Source organism: Bubalus bubalis, chromosome 6 (assembly GCF_019923935.1).
Source record: "Bubalus bubalis isolate 160015118507 breed Murrah chromosome 6, NDDB_SH_1, whole genome shotgun sequence".
NCBI lineage: Eukaryota > Metazoa > Chordata > Mammalia > Artiodactyla > Bovidae > Bubalus > Bubalus bubalis.
The window spans coordinates 112,786,988-112,804,773 of record NC_059162.1 but is presented as its reverse complement, the minus strand read 5'-3'; the positions used below and the strand labels follow the sequence as shown (position 1 = coordinate 112,804,773).

The window sequence follows — 17,786 nt, the reverse complement described above, 5'->3', positions numbered from 1 at the left end:
ATATCAGGTGGTTCACCAAACAGGTGGCCAGTTCGAGACTCTTCACACATCCACATGGCCATAGCAACCACGAGATAGCCCCTCACGCTTCCAAGCATCCCAAAATGAGAGGACCCTGTACCTCTGCGGAGGCTCCGGCCCTTGGAGGCGCTGTGGCCGTCGCCATGGCCTGCTCTGTCGTCCGACTTCAGGTCCTTCTTCTCCGACTCGGAGAGGCTGAGGATGAAGCCCTCCTGCTCCTGGGTTTGGGCGTTCTGCTCGTCCACAGCTGTGCAAGGCAAGGTGGCAGCTGAGCATGTGGAGGCTGACCCGCAACCGCCGCCAGGCAGCACACGGACCGGCCTCGCCACCCTCACCCTCGTCTCGGCCGAAGGCTCAGGCCCGAAGCTCCGACCCCACCCTCTGTCTCCCCGGCCCTGGCACATGGCGGCACCCGGGCACTCGTGCCAACATGCTGGGGAGGCGGGCCAAGGCTGGAAGAGACGGGAGCGGGGGAGAGACTGACAAGTGAAGGTCTGCACAGCCTGGAGGGGCTGGGAGGAGGGAGCCATGCCCACAATGAAGCAGGGAGCGAGGTCATGACCTCACTAGTCTCACCGCAAGGAGCAGGTTGATCTGCTCAGTGAGATGAGTCTAACGAGAGCGAAAAAAGGTGTGAGATGCGTTTCCAAGGGTGATGAGAGGAGAGACAGACAGAGGACGGGGAAAAACTCGCTGGGAGAGACTTCAGGGTCGGGGTGAGGTTTACAGGTCAAGGTGGTTTTACAGCCTTCTCTTTGAAGCTTAGCAAACGCAGTCAGAGAAAAGGAGCGAGGCACCGTGTGAGCCTCTGATCCTGGGCAGGTGTGTCTCTCCCCACACCAGCCGGTCGCAGGCAGTCAGCAGCGCAGCCTGGACACCAGGGCCTACCACCTGCCCAGGCCCCGGGCCCCTCACCCCTGAGGCCCACGCCTGCCTCAGAAACCACGACACACATGCGCCCCTGCCTTTCTGACCACCACCCCAGCTCACCCGGCCTCCAACCCCATCCCAGCCTCTCCTTCCATCCTACGGCCTCATCCTCTGGCCTGGGCCCCTTCCCTCCTGGACACAGACCCCCAGCCCTGGGGGCAGCCCCTCTCACTGGACAAGGCCAAGATCTGGAGGGTGACCGCAGGTGAGGCCCTCACGGGGAGTGGACAGGTGAGGCCCCCACGGGGAGTGGACAGGTGAGGCCCCAAGGGGAGTGGACAGGTGAGGCCCCCACGGGGAGTGGGCAGGTGAGGCCCCCACGGGGAGTGGGCAGGTGAGGCCCCCACGGGGAGTGGGCAGGTGAGGCCCTCACGGGGTGGGCTGGGCCCCCGATGCAGGCAGTGTGCAGGGCCTTCCACCAGCCTGGTGCCCCCATGGCGCCGGCGCTCACTCAGGGTCTCTCCATCGGGCACAGGCCCCGAGGAAGGGGTGCTGGCCCGCGTCAGGCGGTCCGGAGTGGCTCTGGCCTGCGTGGCAGGCCCCCGTCTCTCACCAAGAGTGCCCACCCCCGCCCCCCAGGCCGGGGCCCGCGCCCAGCTACCTTTCTCCGTGTGCTCTATGATCTGGCGGATGGCCTTCTTCAGGCTGTTGGCCCTCAGCATGAGCTGCTCGCGAGGCCGGAATACCTGGGGCCGGGCGGAGCAGGCCGAGCCCACGGCGCGGGCCCCCGCGGAGCTGGAGCTGCAGCTGCCGCCCGCCCCGTCCCCGTCCTCCGCCTCCTCGGCGATGGTGGGGGGCGGCGTGGGCAGGGAGGACGAGGCCTGCGACTCGTCGTCCAGGGTCTTGAGCAGAGAGTCCAGCTTCTCCTTGAGGACAGAGCACTGGGCGGGGAACGGAGGCAGGAGTGGAGGCGTGCCACGCCGCCCCGATGCCTGACACCAACGCCCCCCCGCCCCCGGGGTTCCGGGACCCACCTTCTTGGCCATGACTTCCGACTCCTCTGAGCTCTCAGTGGTCTTCTCGTAGGCCTTCCCCACCCGTGCCACGAAGTCCTTCACAGTCTCACAGAGCACTCTGCGGGAGGAGACAGAGGCTTCAGAGGGTCCTTTCTGCTGGGACCCCCGGCGCCCCAGGCCCCCAGGCGCTCACTTGGCCGACGAGATCACCACGGAGTGCTGGTCAGAGGTCAGGATCTTGGAGAGGTGGGCTGCGACCGAGTCTTCATAGAAGAGGATCTGCTGCACCTGCAGTCAGCCCGGGGGGGCAGGTGGGCAGCCGTCACTCTCAGGCCATGAGCGCTGTCCCTGCCCGCGGCCCGGCCTGCCTCCCTTCACACACAGCTGACAGATCTCACAGCCGCGTCTAGCCGTGGACCAAGGATCCTAACAGACTGCTCCGGCTGCCCTCCTGCACCCGGCTCCTCCCAAGCGGCGCAGGCCTGTGGCCAAGGGTCACCACGTTTCTGTCGAGTGGGACCCTGGCCCAGGCCCATCATCCCTCAATGTCCATCACCCCCCTCACCGCCCACCCCTGCCTGCAGAAGTGGGGGCTCTCCCCCTGTGTGTCAAGCCCTTTACTATCAGCCGGAGGGTCAATCTTTAGGCTTTGCCCACGTACGCGCCTGCTCTTAACTGTACGTTCTCTGCTCGCAGGACAGGTCCCAGCAGCCCAGGCAGGTGTGGCTGGGAGACCAGGGTTGGCCTCCCCTGACCCTCAGGGTGGGCAGATGGCCCCTGGCACAGCCCCTCTGCCTGCTTGGCCAGGGGCTCGCCTGGAGGCCTGAGCACAGCTGTGCACCTGAGCTGCCCAGTCTCAGCAGAGTCTGGGCCCTGAGGGAACCTCTAACTCCCGAAACCCACCACAAAGTGAAAGAAGAGCTCAGCACCGAACTAGCACAGAGTGACTGGGAGGGTGGGATACGGAGGAGGGGCCCAAGCGGGAGCCTGGGTGGGCAGAGTGTGGGCGGCAGGGCGCAGCCTTGAACTGAGAGGGCAGGAAGCCCAGGAGACCACCATTGTCACCAAGGACCCCAAACCTGGGGAAGACCCCGAAAGCCCCAGACGACTCCGAGTCCTACGGGGCAGCGTCCATGGGACCCGGGCCCACCTCAGGGGGCCCTGAGCCAGCAAGGGGCTAACCTGGAGTGGAGCATTTCTGGCGGGGGCCGGGGGACGGGGGAGGCAAAGCAGGGAGGGGCCAGGGCAAGCGCATGGCGATACCTCGGAGCCCTCGCTCAGGTCTTCAGTGACGGTGGAGGAGGAGACGGGCCGGGGCAGTTTGGTCTCGTAGGCCATGACGCTCCACCTGCACACACACAGGGGCTCAGCCGGTTGGCTCCGGCCCCAGGCGGGCCCCAGGCCTCCCCACCTCCCCATCTCACGGCCGGCAGTGGGGATGAGATCCTATGACAACTTTAACTGTGTCTGTCAGCCTGTATTGAGCCCCCCGGGGCCCCGAGCCGGCTCCTCGCTTAGCTGAGAACAAATGTCACAACCCGCTGGGTGGGTGTCCCCTCTGCACAGCTGAGCCGCTAGGCCAGCAGCCAGCTTGGCACTCCGGGCGTTTCACCCTCCGGAGGCGAGGGGGCAGGAACAGCAGAGGCGGCCAAGCGCGTTCAAGACCACGCCTGCTCACGGCAGTGCAGGACCCTCTGAGCAAACGGGGCGTCTCTGCAAGTCCCACGGGCTGTGGTCTGGGGGTTCACACAGGAGCTCGGAGCAGCTTGCTCGGGAAGGATGCTCAAGTATTTCTAAACACATGGAGGGCAGTAACCCCAAACTCTGATGCTTCTGGGAACACAGGACTGCTCAACTCTGCGACCAGGAGAATGGGTAACAGATGAGGCTGCGGTGGCTGCAGGGGACAGGGCCACCTCCCGCTCTGAGGGGCAGAGGACCGGGCCTTGCTGGTGAGACCTGGCCACCCGAGGGCACAATCCCAACCCCTTCTGCTCGTCAGCGCTTCCCTAGTCTGATCACCAGATAAAACCCATCGGAAGAAAGAAGTCCTGCTCAGAGAGGTGGAATTGTTTTAAACAAGTAACTGCAGAAGGCCTGTGGTTTCCCAGGGCCCCAGCTGAGCACAGCGGGCCGAGGGGCCACGCGGCACACTCACCTGTCCAGCATCTTGGTGCTGGCTCTCTCCAGCTTCTCCAGGATCTGCGGGAGCTGGGTGTCGTCGTCGCAGGCTGAGCCCCAGCCCAGCACGCGAGCCAGGTCGTTCCCTGTGCCAAGCGGCAGCACCCCGAGCTGGCACTGAGACAGGGTGGGGGGGCGCGGCGTCAGCGGGCCGCGTCCAGCGAACGTGTGAGGGCTGAGCTCAGACGGCGGCAGCCAGGGGCCTCCCCAGCCAGACAGACACTCCTCCCCCCACCTGCCGACACACCTGACCGTCAGCCCTCTGTCACCTCCCACCTTCACAGCGATGACCACGGTCCCGCCCCCAGTGGCGATATCTGAGCCCCCATGAATCAGGCTGTGACCCCTCACCTGCTCCCCACCCACAACAGCACATCCCCAGTGCCAAGCTCACCTCTGCCCCTGACAGCACCTGCCACAGCTGTGAGTCCCGTCCAGACAGGCGCCAGGACGTCCACTGTGACCCTCAAACCACCACCCCCTCCACTCAGCCCACACCCCCTCACCTGCCACTCCCCGGGGACCACCCCTCGCCCCGCTCAGGCCCTGCCATCCACCTGGAATTCCCACCCAGAGCCTCCTGCACAAACCCCCCTCACCAGCTCAGGGCTCAGGAAGCTCCCGAGACACAGGCTGCCCCACAGCCTTCAACTGCCGAGCACATGCGTGTGGGAAGGGGCGCCGGTCCTCCCTACACGCGACGCAGCCCGAGGTCACCTGCCCCAGCCACGAGGGAGGCCCTACATCCTGCCAGGGACAGCACGCTGGCCAGAGCAGGTGAGGCCAAGGATGCCCAGCCCTGGGCAGACAGGGCCAGAGCCGGCTTTGGGAGCCTCAAAGGAAAGGGCAGGCAGCACAGTGACAGCCCAGCAGAGCCCAGGTCCAGGGGTCTGGGAGCAGAGACCACCCCCCTCCCTGTCAAACCAGAGCTCCAAAGAGGGGGCAGCAAGGAGAGAGGAAGTCAGAGATGCAGAGGAGGAAGAAGGCACCCAGCTGGAGCTGCTGAACCACACGACGAGTCTGGACCTTAACCGAAGCCCGGAGCAGAGCCGCCCAAGTGAAGGTCTCAGGGCTGTGGGGGGGGCAGTGGGGCAGACCTGAGAGGCTCAGGTACGGCCTGAGCAGAGCTGCCTGAGGGAAGGCCCCCAAAAGCAGTGGACAGATGGCGCCGGGGCCAGGACGACACTGCAGCAGCGCACACGGCTGTGCTGGACGCTCCGGGCAACAGGAGAACCAGAGACGACGAGGAGGGTTCAAGACCCCTGTCGGACCTCCGGCTCGGATGGCGGGCAGGTGAATGTTCAGACTCCAAGGAAAGGGTTGGAAGGGGGCAGGCAGGGCTGGGAATGCCAGCTTTGAGGCACCAGAGGCAGCCAGGGAGGGCCGGGGCAGCCGGGGACGTGGCCCTGGGGCTCAGCTAAGAGTCACTGGCTTCTGCGGGTGCTGAGCACGTGGAGAACGAGGTGGGGCCTGGTATTCGGAGCGGGGATGGGAGGGGCGGCCAAAAGGCGAGGAGCACCGAGGCGGTCCGGGGTGACCTGACGGTCAAGGGCCGCAGAGAAGCCAAAGAAGACGAACGTGCTCTGAACACAGCCGAATGCGTGAGAACCTACCTTCCTGACTTGGGATAGTAAAGCTCAGTTACAATCCTGAAAGGGAAGGAACCTTAAAATTGGACCTAAGCGTACTGCTCGGACGTCACCAGCAGGCGGCAGTACTCGCTCTCCTAAGCAGCGGGCCTCCCTGTTGCTGAGCAGACTCGGACACCAGCCCTCCGTCCCCTCTCTAACACCATTCCGGGAGCTAAACACGGGCAGCAAAAGCTCCAGCCCACTTACGAAGACCACCAACACAGCAAAGGACAAGTGACAACCGAGGGAAAACGCAGCCAACCAGGAGTTCACATCCCCAGTACAATAATCCTCAGAAATCAATTTTTTAAAAGGCAAATAAATACCCCAACAGAAAACTAGTGTAGGTTAAAAAAATGAGGTGATTCATTTCAAAACTCATAATTAATTGAGGATATGTTTCCCTTCACCAGTATGAAGAAATAACAATGAAACATACCGTTTTTTTAGTCTACTAAGTTGGGGCAAGAGCTGTAAGATGTACAGTGCCAGCACGTGGCAAGCTTTGCGAGCGACAGGTACCTACACTGGGACAGCCCTGATGCACACAGCAGTCTGGCAGCATCACCAAAATTTCAATTTGGGGGCTCTTCAAAAAAGAACATAATTGGGAAAGGGCACACGTGGTTTTTACCAGCACGGTTTTTACGAAGCAACCTAAGTGTCCATAAGCGCGGGGAGATGAACTAGCCCCGGGCTGGTGCAGCCGGCCACCTCCGTTGGCCGCGGAAAACCACCACAGACCTCCATTTACTGGGGACAGAGGTGCTCGCAGTGTGGCGATTTAAAATGCGCGTTACTACGCGATGCGCCACGTGGGCTGTGAATCCATTCAGAGTCCATCACACGCTGTGCTGCGTGCATTCTGGTAGAGGCCTGAAGGACAGGGACCGAGATGCTGTGTGAGCGTGTGTGTGTGTGCTCAGTCCTGTCCGACCCTCTGTGACCCCACAGACTGCAGCCCACCAGGCTCCTCTGTCCATGGGATTCTCCAGGCGAGAATACTGGAGAGGGCTGCCATTTCTTTCACCAGGGGATCTTTCTGACCCAGGGATAGAACCTATGTCTCCTGCATTGGCAGGCGGGTTCTTTACCACCTGAGTCACCTGAGAAGCTCTACTGAAATGCTGCTGCTGCTAAGTCGCTTTAGTCGTGTCCGACTCTGTGCGACCCCATAGATGGCAACCCACCAGGTTCCCCCATCCCTGGGCTTCTCCAAGGCAAGGACACTGGAGTGGGTTGCCATTTCCTCCTCCAAAGCATGAAAGCGAAAAGTGAAAGTGAAGTCGCTCAGTCGTGTCCGACTCCTAGCGACCCCACGGACTGCAGCCCACCAGGCCCCTCCACCCATGGGATTTTCCAGGCAAGAGCACTGGAGTGGGGTGCCATTGCCTGCTCCGACTGAAATGCTACCAGTGGTTAATTATTGGGAGGGGGAGGGGTGAGGGAGCCAGCATAGAAAATCAATCAACACTTAAAACACAGCCCTAACTCTGACCTGCAGTCCAAGTATTCTTCTGACCCCGGCCGGCTCACCAGCAAGAGGCATCGAGCAGATGCCATCACTGCCCAGTAAGGAGCCACACCGGGATCTGCCCGCACCTGGGACCCTCCTGCACCGGAGTGTTCTTTGTGTCCGGCCCTGGGTCCCCACAATGCCATCAGGCTTCCCTGCCCTCCCTCCGAGACCACCCCAGGGGGCGGGCAGCATCACCCGAGGTGACCCAGCCTCTGTCACGCGGCTTCGCTCTCCCCTGGCCCGGGCCCTCCACACCCAGTACCTGTTTGTGAAGGTTGAGGCTGTCGATTTCAGAGAGGACCCAACCCACACTGCCATCTCCACCACAGACCAGAATCCGGAACGTGTCAAACTTCTGGAACAAACGCAAGCTGCCGAGGAAACAGAATGTCAAGGGCGTGAGATCCGTTCTAAGGGACAGACGACAGCCAGTCGGTCCTGGGCCGGGTGCCCTCCTGTGCTCCTCTCGGCCGATCCTGAAACAGCCTGTGGGGAACAGAAACCCGCTGCGCTCACGCTGCACCCGCCTGGGGCCACAGGCACCTAGAGCGAAGGCCTCCCAGCCTCGCCCCCGCCCTCTCAGCCAGCACCCCCGTGTCACTCAGGAGCCCCAGGCTGCAGCACGCTGCCCACATGTGTGTGACCGTCCCCTGGCCCACCCTGTGCCCCTCTAACTCCAGCTCCGTCCCCTTCCGGTGCCCTTCTGGGTCCCCCTGCTCCTCGTTGGCAGCACCCCTCCCAGGACCCCATGCCCTTGTGCTCACTCCCCAGCCTCTAGCTGGGTGGCCTCATCCTCATTTCGGCTTCAGGGACCACACAGATGCTGATGGCCCCAAATGGCCCTAATGCCGACCCCTCGGCTCTCCTGAAAGACCACACTTGTCCACCAGAACTACCACTTGAGCATCACGTGGGCGCCTCCCAACCCACATCTGCTTCCTCAGAGAAAGGCAACACCACCATCGCCCACGGCCGGGCCATGCAACACCCCCTCCGCAGCGCAGGCCATCGGCGCTTCTCCTGGAATGCCCCAGGGGACTCAGAGCTCCTTCACGACACCTCTGCTCCTGCTGCCGGTGCCATCTTCCCAAAACAAGACCCCCTGGACCGTAGCCTGCAAGGCTCCTCTGTCCATGGGATTCCCAGGCAAGAATACTGGAGTGGGTAGCCATGTCCTTCTCCAGGGGATCTTCCCAACCCAGGGATCAAACCCAGGTCTCCTGCATTGCAGGTGGATTTTTTACCATCTGAGCCAGCAGGGAAGCCCTTGATACTACGCAGTCATTCAAAAGAATGAGGCCAACCTGTAACGCCTGACGTCAAAACATGTACACACTGCTGCCGGCTGACACCGTACAAAACACTGCACGACGGCAGGCAGCAGAGGCCACCCCTGCCTGGAGTGCACACGTGGCCTGGAAAGCTGGAAGGACACGTGACCGTGAACCATTCAGAGTGGGCACCTCTGCCGGTGGGATTTGGGAAGGATAAGTTTTAGTTCCCATTTAAAATTTCCTGTATCTTTGAATCTTTTTAAGTAAGCATACCTTATATCTTCACACAGTTTTTAAACTCCAATAAAGAGATATTTTACAGGCTTCCTACCCAAGGTGTGGTCCTCCGTTCATGAGGTCAAAGACCTGGGCAGGGTTCAGCAGCTGCTTGAATCTTCGCAGGAACTTCACCCCCTGGTTGTCCCCACTCTTTGAATTGACGAAGACCAACAATGGACTCGTGCAGGACGGAGGACATGTGGCCTTCCAGAAGCCTGGGTGTGAGGAGGGAAAAGGACAGAAGCAGATCTGAGGACCACAGAAGACACCAAGGTGCTCTCAATCGCATGCCAAGCAGACACCCCCGTGGGACACAGAACTTGCACGTACACGCCCAGGAAACCAGCAAGAGATTAATCCACAGGTTTCCACATCATCCTCCTGCGTACAGGGGACCAGCCTCACCTCTACAGGACTCGAAATGCCAGACATGGCTCTCAACCTGGCAGGCCGACTTCCTGAGACAGGCGCCCCGCTCCCACTAGCACCTGTCACTACGCACCCTCACGGACCACCCGGTGCGGGGGTGGGAGAGCATAGCATGGGACAGGTGTCAGCTACTAGACGGAGACCAGCTGACGGGCGGCCCACGCCAAGACGGAGGAGGGCCTCACGCTCGGTGCCTACTCAGTAGCCAATGGACCTGCCACGTCTGGGTAAGGAATCTGGGCCACGAGTCCAAGGTGCCCAGCAGCCTGCCATCAGGACCCTGTTCACCACCACGTCCCCCCACAGCGGCTGGGTCTGACCTCTGTCCGACCACATTTCAACATCACCACCATAACCAATTCCAGAGCCGGGAGGAGAGGGCCCAGAGAAGGCAATCCGAGGAAACGGCTGAGACAGGAGAGCACGGTACCCACCATCGGAATCGATGCTGTTGAGCGCAGTGGGCGGGATGACCGACACTTTGCACAGGCCCAGTGGGCACTTGGTCACCAGGGAGTCTTTACACGCCGTGTGCACCTGCAACGTGCGCCTGCGCGTCACAGGGGGCGCCAGCCCCTCCCGCCCCCAGGACCCTCCTGGCCCGCCGCGGCGGGCACTCACCATGGCCTTGCACCAGAGGCAGCGCCAGTCCTGAAGGCGCAGCACGCTGCCGCAGGTCTTGTCACACACCGTGCACTTGGCACTCACGGGCAGGTTCCCCTCCAGCCACTGGTGAGGCATGGCAATCTGCGAGCCACACAGAGACACGCGCTGGGGCGGGGGCGCCAGGGTGTCCCCGCAACCTCCACGCGAGCCAAGCTTCCTCCTCGGCAACAGTGCTCCAAAATGGGCTTGGCCGAGCCATTCTTCCCCACGAGGAGGTGAAGTGCAGTCTGCAGAGGCTGCCCACACTCTGCTCCCCCTGCCGGGCACCCACAACTCCCAGGGACTAGACAGGGCTCGGGATGCCCAGATGCCAGGAGGACCAATGCAGAGGGAACCCTGCCCCCCTTCCCCTGGAGGAAGAGAACTGAGCCCAGGCAGGAGCCAGGGGGCCTCTCAGCCCAGCACGAGAGGGGCCACACAGAGTCCCCAGGGCGTACCCCATCCTCGTCCTCAATGATGTCCTTCCCGATGGAGGCCAGCGTGGTCCACTTGCAGTTACTGGTCGCACGCACAGCACAGCGCTTATGGGCCTTGAACTTACACACTGGGAGAGAACGAGCATGTCAGTCCGGCACCGAGGCTGCGGTCCAGGGTGAGCTGCCCTGCTCTCCTGGCCAAGGTGGGCGTAACGTGGACGCTCAGTTCCCGTCTACGCACAGCCACCAGCCTGCGTGCACATCGCTCACGGGGAGACCACGTGGCCAGCCTGCCCAGGGTCAGCAGGCTCTCTGGGCAGGGCCAGAGAGTGAGCAGCTTGGGCTTCGTGGCCCCCACAGCACGAGGGTTTGCGTGGCCACACTTTATGCACAGAAACGGATGACTCTTAAGGTCACGTGACTCTTCTGTGTCACACCACAGCTGCCTTCTTTCGGTACTTTTCAACCTTAAAAGTTGTGAAAGCCCTTCTTAAGGTCACCAGCCGTCTGTGATCAGGCAGCAGGTGGGCACTGGGCCTGGGGCCACGGCTCTCCTCTCCCTCTCCCGCCCGAGCCCTGCGCCCCTGCCCTCTGGTCTGGAAGACACGGCCCCAGACAGGGCTGCAGCTACAGTGTGGCTGCGAGATGGTTAAATCTCTTTTCCCTCTGCGTCCTTCACACTTCCTCTTGGTGTCTCGATGCTACCAATTCCCTCTTTTCACCTTGTTCCGTCACTGCAAAAAGTCCTTTACCCAGACTCCTGCGTGGGCACAGTAGACAAGGGCGGCCTCACACAGGTCCCTCGACGCCGCCCTGACCGCAAGTGACTACGCTTGGACCCCGAGGGTGCCTCACGTCAGATCCCGGGCGCCCCTCCCGGCAGCGGACACACCGCCCGTACCTTCACAGGACAGTCCGTGGGACGTGACCCCAGACAGGGCCTCGCGGCACACGTTGCAGTAGGTGGGCCTTGCATGCGAGCAGGCGTACCAGTTGTGCGTCCCTGAGAAGTGGTCCATGCTGTACTGGGTGGGCTGCAGTAATGGGGGACAAAGATGGCGAACGTGAGGCGCCCCATGACCTTCCTGAACGTGGTAATTTGGACAAGGTTCAACAAGAAATCAGATGGGGTCACCACCTGACACCCCACAGGTAGAGCCATGAGCCTTAACCTTCAAGGAGCATCTGAGCGAGTGAGCCGCAGACCAGGCAGGCCCGCGTGGGCGACGCTGGGACTGTGCACTTGGCGGGGAGGGTGACGAGGGAGGGTGACGGGGGTGACGGGGGAGAGGGTGACAGGGGGAGGGTGACGGGGGGTGATGGGCGGAGGGTGACGGGGGGAGACAGGGGGACGGTGACGGGGGAGGGTGATGGGGGGTGACAGAGGGGTGACGGGGGGAGGCTGACAGGGGGGTGATGGGGGGAGGGTGATGGGGGGTGACGGGGGGAGGCCAACAGGGGGGTGACGAGGGGAGGGTGACAGGGGATGATGGGGGGAGGGTGACGGGGGATGATGGGGGGAGGGTGACGGGGGGTAGGGTGATGGGGGGGTGATGGGCGGAGGGTGACGGGGAGGGTGACGGGAGTGACGGGGGGAGAGGGTGACGGGGGGGAGGCCAATGGGGGGTGACAGGGGGAGGGTGATGGGGGGGTGACGGGATGGGTGATGGGGTGGGTGACAGGGGGGTGACGGGGGAGGGTGACAGGGCGAGGGTGATGGGGGGGTGACGGGGGGAGAGTGACGGGGGAGAGTGATGGGGGGGACGGGGTGACGGGGGAGGGTGACGGGGGGGTGATGGGGGGAGGGTGATGGGGGGGCAGGTGAGGGGGGGAGGCAGGGGTGGTGACAGGGTGGGGGAGATGGGGGGAGGGTGATGGGGGGGCAGGTGAGGGGGGGAGGCAGGGGTGGTGACGGGGTGGGGGAGAGGGTGACGGGGGTAGGCCAACGGGGGGGGGGGGGGGGGGGGTGACAGGGGGAGGGTGACAGGGCGGAGGGTGACCGGGGGCGCTCTCCTCTCACCTCAAAGTGCTCCCTGCTCTGCACCGTCTTTAGGGCTGCAATCCAGTCTTCCATCTCCTTCCTGTTATCGGCACACAGGATGAGCTTCCTACATGGAGTGATGACCTAGAGAAACAGGAAACATGCAAGGTGTCTGCAGGCCAACAGCAGGTGCTGGCAGCTGTGGAAACTTTCCAAAATGTTCTGAAAAGTTTCAAAACTTTCACTGTATCCTTTCTTTTTTTTCATGAGAAAGTACTGTTTCATTTGGGTAGTCAATGGACCAGAATATAAAAAGATTATCCTTGGTCATTAAAAGTCAATAACAATCTCAAATCAGAAAGACAATCAAATTTAGATACATATTCACCAAAGATCAACATAAGTGAACATTTACCAGCTATTTACTACTTAGAGGATAACCAGCCACAGGCAACTTTTTTTTTCAAAGGAAAAGAAAACCAAGTTTCCATTGCTCCAAGAAGCTCAGAAGCTGACCACCCAGCACCTGAACAGTTTAGGGAAGTCTGACCCACAGTTACTGCAGGAAGTTCCTGTGCATTTCAAACATATCATACATAAATATCCTTTTGAAAAAAGCTGTTGGGACTTCCCAATGGTAAAGAATCCACCTGTCAATGCAGGAGACTCGGGTTTGATCCCTGATCTGGGAAGACCCCAGCTGCCGCAAACCAGTTAAGCCGTGGGCCACAACTATTGAGTCTGTGCTCTAGACCCTGGGAGCCACAACTCCTGAAGCCCACGCACCCTCCAGCCTACGCTCTGCAACGAGAAGCCATTGCAAAGAGCAGCCTGCACACTAGAGAGGAGCCCCCACTCGCCACAACCAGAGAAAAGCCTGTGTAGCCACAAAAACCCAGAACAGCCAAAAATAAAGTTACTGTAAAAACCCTTTAACATGTGACAACAGAACCACCACCAGCTACTACAGTCAGGCCTGATAATTTTAACGGAAATGAGGTCACGAACCTAATAGCTATCAACAAAAGAAAAGTAAATCTATAACATATAGAGGCTTTATAAATAAGCAGAAAAAAAGCTATGAACTTACCTTTCACTGAAGAGATGCAAAATGGCTAATAAAAGGATGAAAAGATGCTTAATCACTCTCGTCACTGGGGAACACAAATGAAAAGAGCACACTGTTTCTAACAGATCGGCACGGTTATTAAAGATGCTAATTCAGTTGTTGGAAAAGGTGTGAGAGGAAAGAGTGCAGAGTACACACCTCTTAGAGAGAATGTTGACAATGTCTACCAAAATTTGAAAAATCAAAACCTTTCACCTAACTTTTTTTATATTGCTATAAAACATCTACATGGTCCTAAAGTCGAGTTGACAAAATAAGGCACAGATTTTGTGTCCCCTCATCCTGCTTCAGAGAAGGCAATGGCACCCCACTTCAGTACTCTTGCCTGGAAAATCCCATGGATGGAGGAGCCTGGTGGGCTGCAGTCCATAGGGTCGATAAGAGTCAGACACGACTGAGCGACTTCCCTTTCACTTTTCACTTTCATGCATTGGAGAAGGAAATGGCAACCCACTCCAGTGTTCTTGCCTGGAGAATCCCAGGGACGGGGGAGCCTGGTGGGCTGCTGTCTGTGGGGTCGCACAGAGTCGGACACGACTGAAGCGACTTAGCAGCAGCAGCAGCATCCTGCTTCCCTCCCTCCCCCAAAGGCAGCATTAAAAATAAATAAGGTATGGTTTATCCTCCCATTTCCTTCAAATACACGTATATATTTAATATTCTCTTTTCATAACAGTAGCATACCAGAGACATGTTTGTACACTCTGACTTTTTAATTTAATCACAATTGGCTTACGAACAGCACAGGTTTGAACTGCAAATCTCCACTCATAGGCAGATTTTTTTCCCCCCAAACATCAAAAATACTCCATGAGCAGTGGCTGGCTGAATCCACAGGTGTAAACCTTGGCTAGGGTAGAACCAGGGTCAAGGAAGGTCGACTATAAATGACACGTGGATTTCCAGCTGCAGGGAGGGTCAGTGTCCCTGACCTTTGCACTGTCTGCCAAAGGTCAACTGCGGGCATCCAGGCCAGCACTCCTCAGCACCAGCCCCGGACTCTTGACTGTCTCCCCAGCTGCACAGCAGGCGCTCCACCGTACTGAAATACTCGAGTCTGCTCAACCAGCCCTACTTATGGCAAGCCTCTGATACTGAAAAGTCCTTGCTATTTCAATTGGCACCACAACCAACACCCTTTATGTGGATCTTTTCATATTTTTGCTGGGGTATTCTTGGAATAAATTCCAAGAAGTATAACCACCCTGACAAAGAATAAATGCATGTGTAATTTTGCTGCTGTCGCCAAATTTCCCTCCGTGGGGGTTGTACCATTTTGCCTTCCCACCAGCAGGGCTGGGAAAATGGCTGCTTCCTCGTGGATTCACCAATAAAATCTGTTATTTAACTTCTGGATGTCTGCCCATGCTAGAGCTTTAATTTATATTAGAAAGATCCAATTTAGGAACACCCAGCTTAAGTTATTAGATGATCATGTTTCTGGCTCAAAACATTTAGAAACAGTATTTTATAGATGATCTCCTCGGTGATTTCCATAAACTACCTACACAGCTTAATCACAGCAGGATGTAATTAGAACCAGGTCACAAATGCACGGTGCTGTTCATTCTTTCACGGCCAGGGTAGCCACAATGACGCCTCGTAGGGACCAGGCGGGTGTAAGAAGTCAGCCCAGGAGAGGGCAGGGGAGACAGAAGGACAGACACTGAGGCCCAGAGCAGCAGGCTCTCCTGGCCTTGGGTGGTGGGAGCCTCTCTCTTTCCTGGAGGCTCAGTGGGCGGCCTGTGCCCCTCCCAGCAGATGCCAGCCCCATGTCTGCTCTAGATGGGGGGCTCCCAAAGCCAGGACAGGCAAGATGCCTACCGAGCCCGAACCTGCACTGGGGGAGAGACAGACAAACCAGAAAACAACGTCAGACGCTGAGAGAGCCACGAAAGAGGAAGTGGATCGGGTGCAAGGGGGCTGGTGGGTGTTCTGGACGGGGTGTCCGGGAAGGTCATAGCAGCCTGCTGACTGCTGATGGCCTGGGGTCACTGCATAATGAATTTCCACCAGTGAGCATCTGCCTATGAAACCTCAGCAAACACTTACTATTCACTCCAGCGTGAGCTTTCATACTTGCACTTTTTATGAGCAGAATAATAAGTGCAGTTACAAAAAGACAATACCTTTATTTTGTATAACTCAGGGGTTATATTAGGAGTTACCATGAAACTTTCAGAAGAGAACATGAGTTTTTTTATGCCCATTCTATTTTAGGGCTTGACCAACAGATCAATGTCCAAGCATCTGGTTCTCAGCCTGTTTTTTTGTTTTTTTTATTTAAACTCCTGTGTATGTTTGAAGATGCCTCAGACAGAACCTCACCTGGCCACTGGCTATTTGGGAAATGTTTCTCTTCTGGAAAAAGGGGGATGCCAGAAGCCACCTGCCGTGGTTGTCAAGGGACTGTGCTCAGTCACTCAGTCGTGTCCGACTCTTTGTGACCCCATGGACTGTAGCCTGCCAGGCTCCTCTGTCCAAGGGGATTCTCCAGGCAAGAATACTGGAGTGGGTTGCTGTGCCCTCCTTCAGGGGATCTTCCCAACCCAGGGATCAAACCCAGGTCTCCCGCACTGCAGGTGACTTCTTTACCATCTGCATCACCAGGGAAGCCCAAGAATACAGGAGTGGGTAGCCCATCCCTGCTCCAGGGGATCTTCCCACCCAGGGATCAAACCGGCTCTCCCGCACTGCAGGCGGAGTCTTCACCAGCTGAGCTATCGGGGAAGCCAACGGGGCCACACGTGCTCAGGACCCAGAAGGGGCCTGACCCGTGGTGTTGAGGACGTGCCCTGGTCTGAAGCCCTGCGAGATGTGTGACTTAGAGCAACTGCCAGCCCTCCCTGGGTCTCCACGTGCTCATCTGAACACAGAGGCCATTAAAGGAGCCGTCACGACCTAGCACTGTTGTGGGGTGTGGGGGGGAGGCCTCATACATAAACACTCCACCACTGTACTCATAACAGGCCTGCCCTGGGCACAACCCAAGTGCCCTCCCTGCCTGGGTAAAGTGGATAAATAAACTGCAGTCTATTAGTACAGTGGAATACTACAGAGCAAGGAGAACGGTTCACCCGTAGCCGCACAAAATAACAGCTTTACGATGCTGAAAGAAGCCACACAGCAAAAACATATATACCTTTCATATAATTTCATTATGCATATACAAAGCTTTTTTTTTTTTTTTTTTTTTTTAAGTAAAACTAACCTGAAGGGTCAGAAGCTAGCTGCCTGGGGAGAAGGGCACAAAAGAGAGCCCCTGGGGGCTGCTGACGTTCTGTTTCTTGATCTGGAACATTCACCAAGCTCTACACTGTGGGAACTCCCTGGCGGTCCAGTGGCTAGAACGCCACACTTACACTGCAGGCGCCTAAGTCTGATCCCTGGCTGGGGAACTAGGACCCCATACGCTGCGAGGCATGGACAAAAGGGAAAAAGGGAAGATAAAGCTGTATGCTGTGATCGGGGCATTTTTCCATATGAAGGGTACGTTTTGGTAAAAGAGTATAAAACTTGGAATAAAGTTAACTGCATAACTGAATCAAAAGAAAAATGGCATGGCTACCCAGAGCCCTGGACTGTGTGTTTAGAAAACTAAGTGTACAAGAGGGAGGCAGAAGATGGAAGCTGCAAATAAATATGAGACACTGGCAGGACTATATTACAACAGTGGATGGGCCTTAAACCAGGAAAAAATGGTCAGCCTTACTCATAAGATAAGTGCAAATTAAAATTATACGATACTTTTTTACCTACAGGATTCACAGAGATCACAAGTTTGATAATGTGTCTCCTTCACTGGGGTGTAAATAACAACTCCTATGGGGGCGTCCCAGGTGGCACTAGTGGTAAAGAACCCTTCTGCCAGCGCAGGAGACATGGGAGACGTGGGTTCGATCCCTGGGTTGGGAAGATCCCCTGGAGGAGGGCATGGCAGCCCACTCCAGTATCCTTGCCTGGAGAATCCCATGGACAGCAGAGCCTGGCGGGCTACAGTCCACGGGGTCACAGAGACTCAGACACAATTGAGCAACTGAGCACACAAAACGCTGACTGGAGAGCACACACGTGGAGAACACAGAGTGAAATCTAGCAAACTTTGAAGTATACATACATCTTTGTCACAGAAAAAGCACTCCTACAGAGAGGTCTTCATGAGCCTGACACACAACACATACGAAGTTATTCATGAAAGTTCACTGTAAAGACAAAAGGAACAACTCAGATACTGATCAAGGTACGACCGGCAGGCAGCTGGCACCTTCATAATCGGAGCGCACACAACCCCGAACAGACCTACGCGACTCACTCTCCATGCACTCACAGGGAACAGCCTCTAAGACACACTGTTAAGTGCTCAAGCAAGCTGCA

At 58.0% G+C, this 17,786-nt stretch overlaps 1 protein-coding gene across 6 annotated transcripts in view; it reads right to left on the bottom strand.

Annotated features, from left to right (window-relative positions):
- DGKD (diacylglycerol kinase delta) overlaps nt 1–17,786 on the bottom strand; it is a 111,159-nt gene that overhangs the window by 20,888 nt on the left and 72,485 nt on the right. For 5 of the 6 annotated variants that reach the window (XM_025289171.3, XM_025289174.3, XM_025289172.3 and 2 more), the window contains 13 exons: nt 12,323–12,427; nt 11,204–11,336; nt 10,324–10,430; nt 9,842–9,967; nt 9,655–9,757; nt 8,844–9,006; nt 7,501–7,609; nt 4,066–4,205; nt 3,171–3,255; nt 2,101–2,195; nt 1,926–2,025; nt 1,553–1,832; nt 122–268 (listed from right to left, as the gene is read on the bottom strand). In XM_025289171.3, the coding sequence (XP_025144956.2) occupies nt 122–268; nt 1,553–1,832; nt 1,926–2,025; nt 2,101–2,195; nt 3,171–3,255; nt 4,066–4,205; nt 7,501–7,609; nt 8,844–9,006; nt 9,655–9,757; nt 9,842–9,967; nt 10,324–10,430; nt 11,204–11,336; nt 12,323–12,427 (1,693 nt within the window). Of the gene's footprint in view, nt 1–121; nt 269–1,552; nt 1,833–1,925; nt 2,026–2,100; nt 2,196–3,170; nt 3,256–4,065; nt 4,206–7,500; nt 7,610–8,843; nt 9,007–9,654; nt 9,758–9,841; nt 9,968–10,323; nt 10,431–11,203; nt 11,337–12,322; nt 12,428–13,373; nt 13,397–17,786 lie in introns of those variants that run through there. The other variant, XM_044945319.2, reaches the window with a different exon arrangement.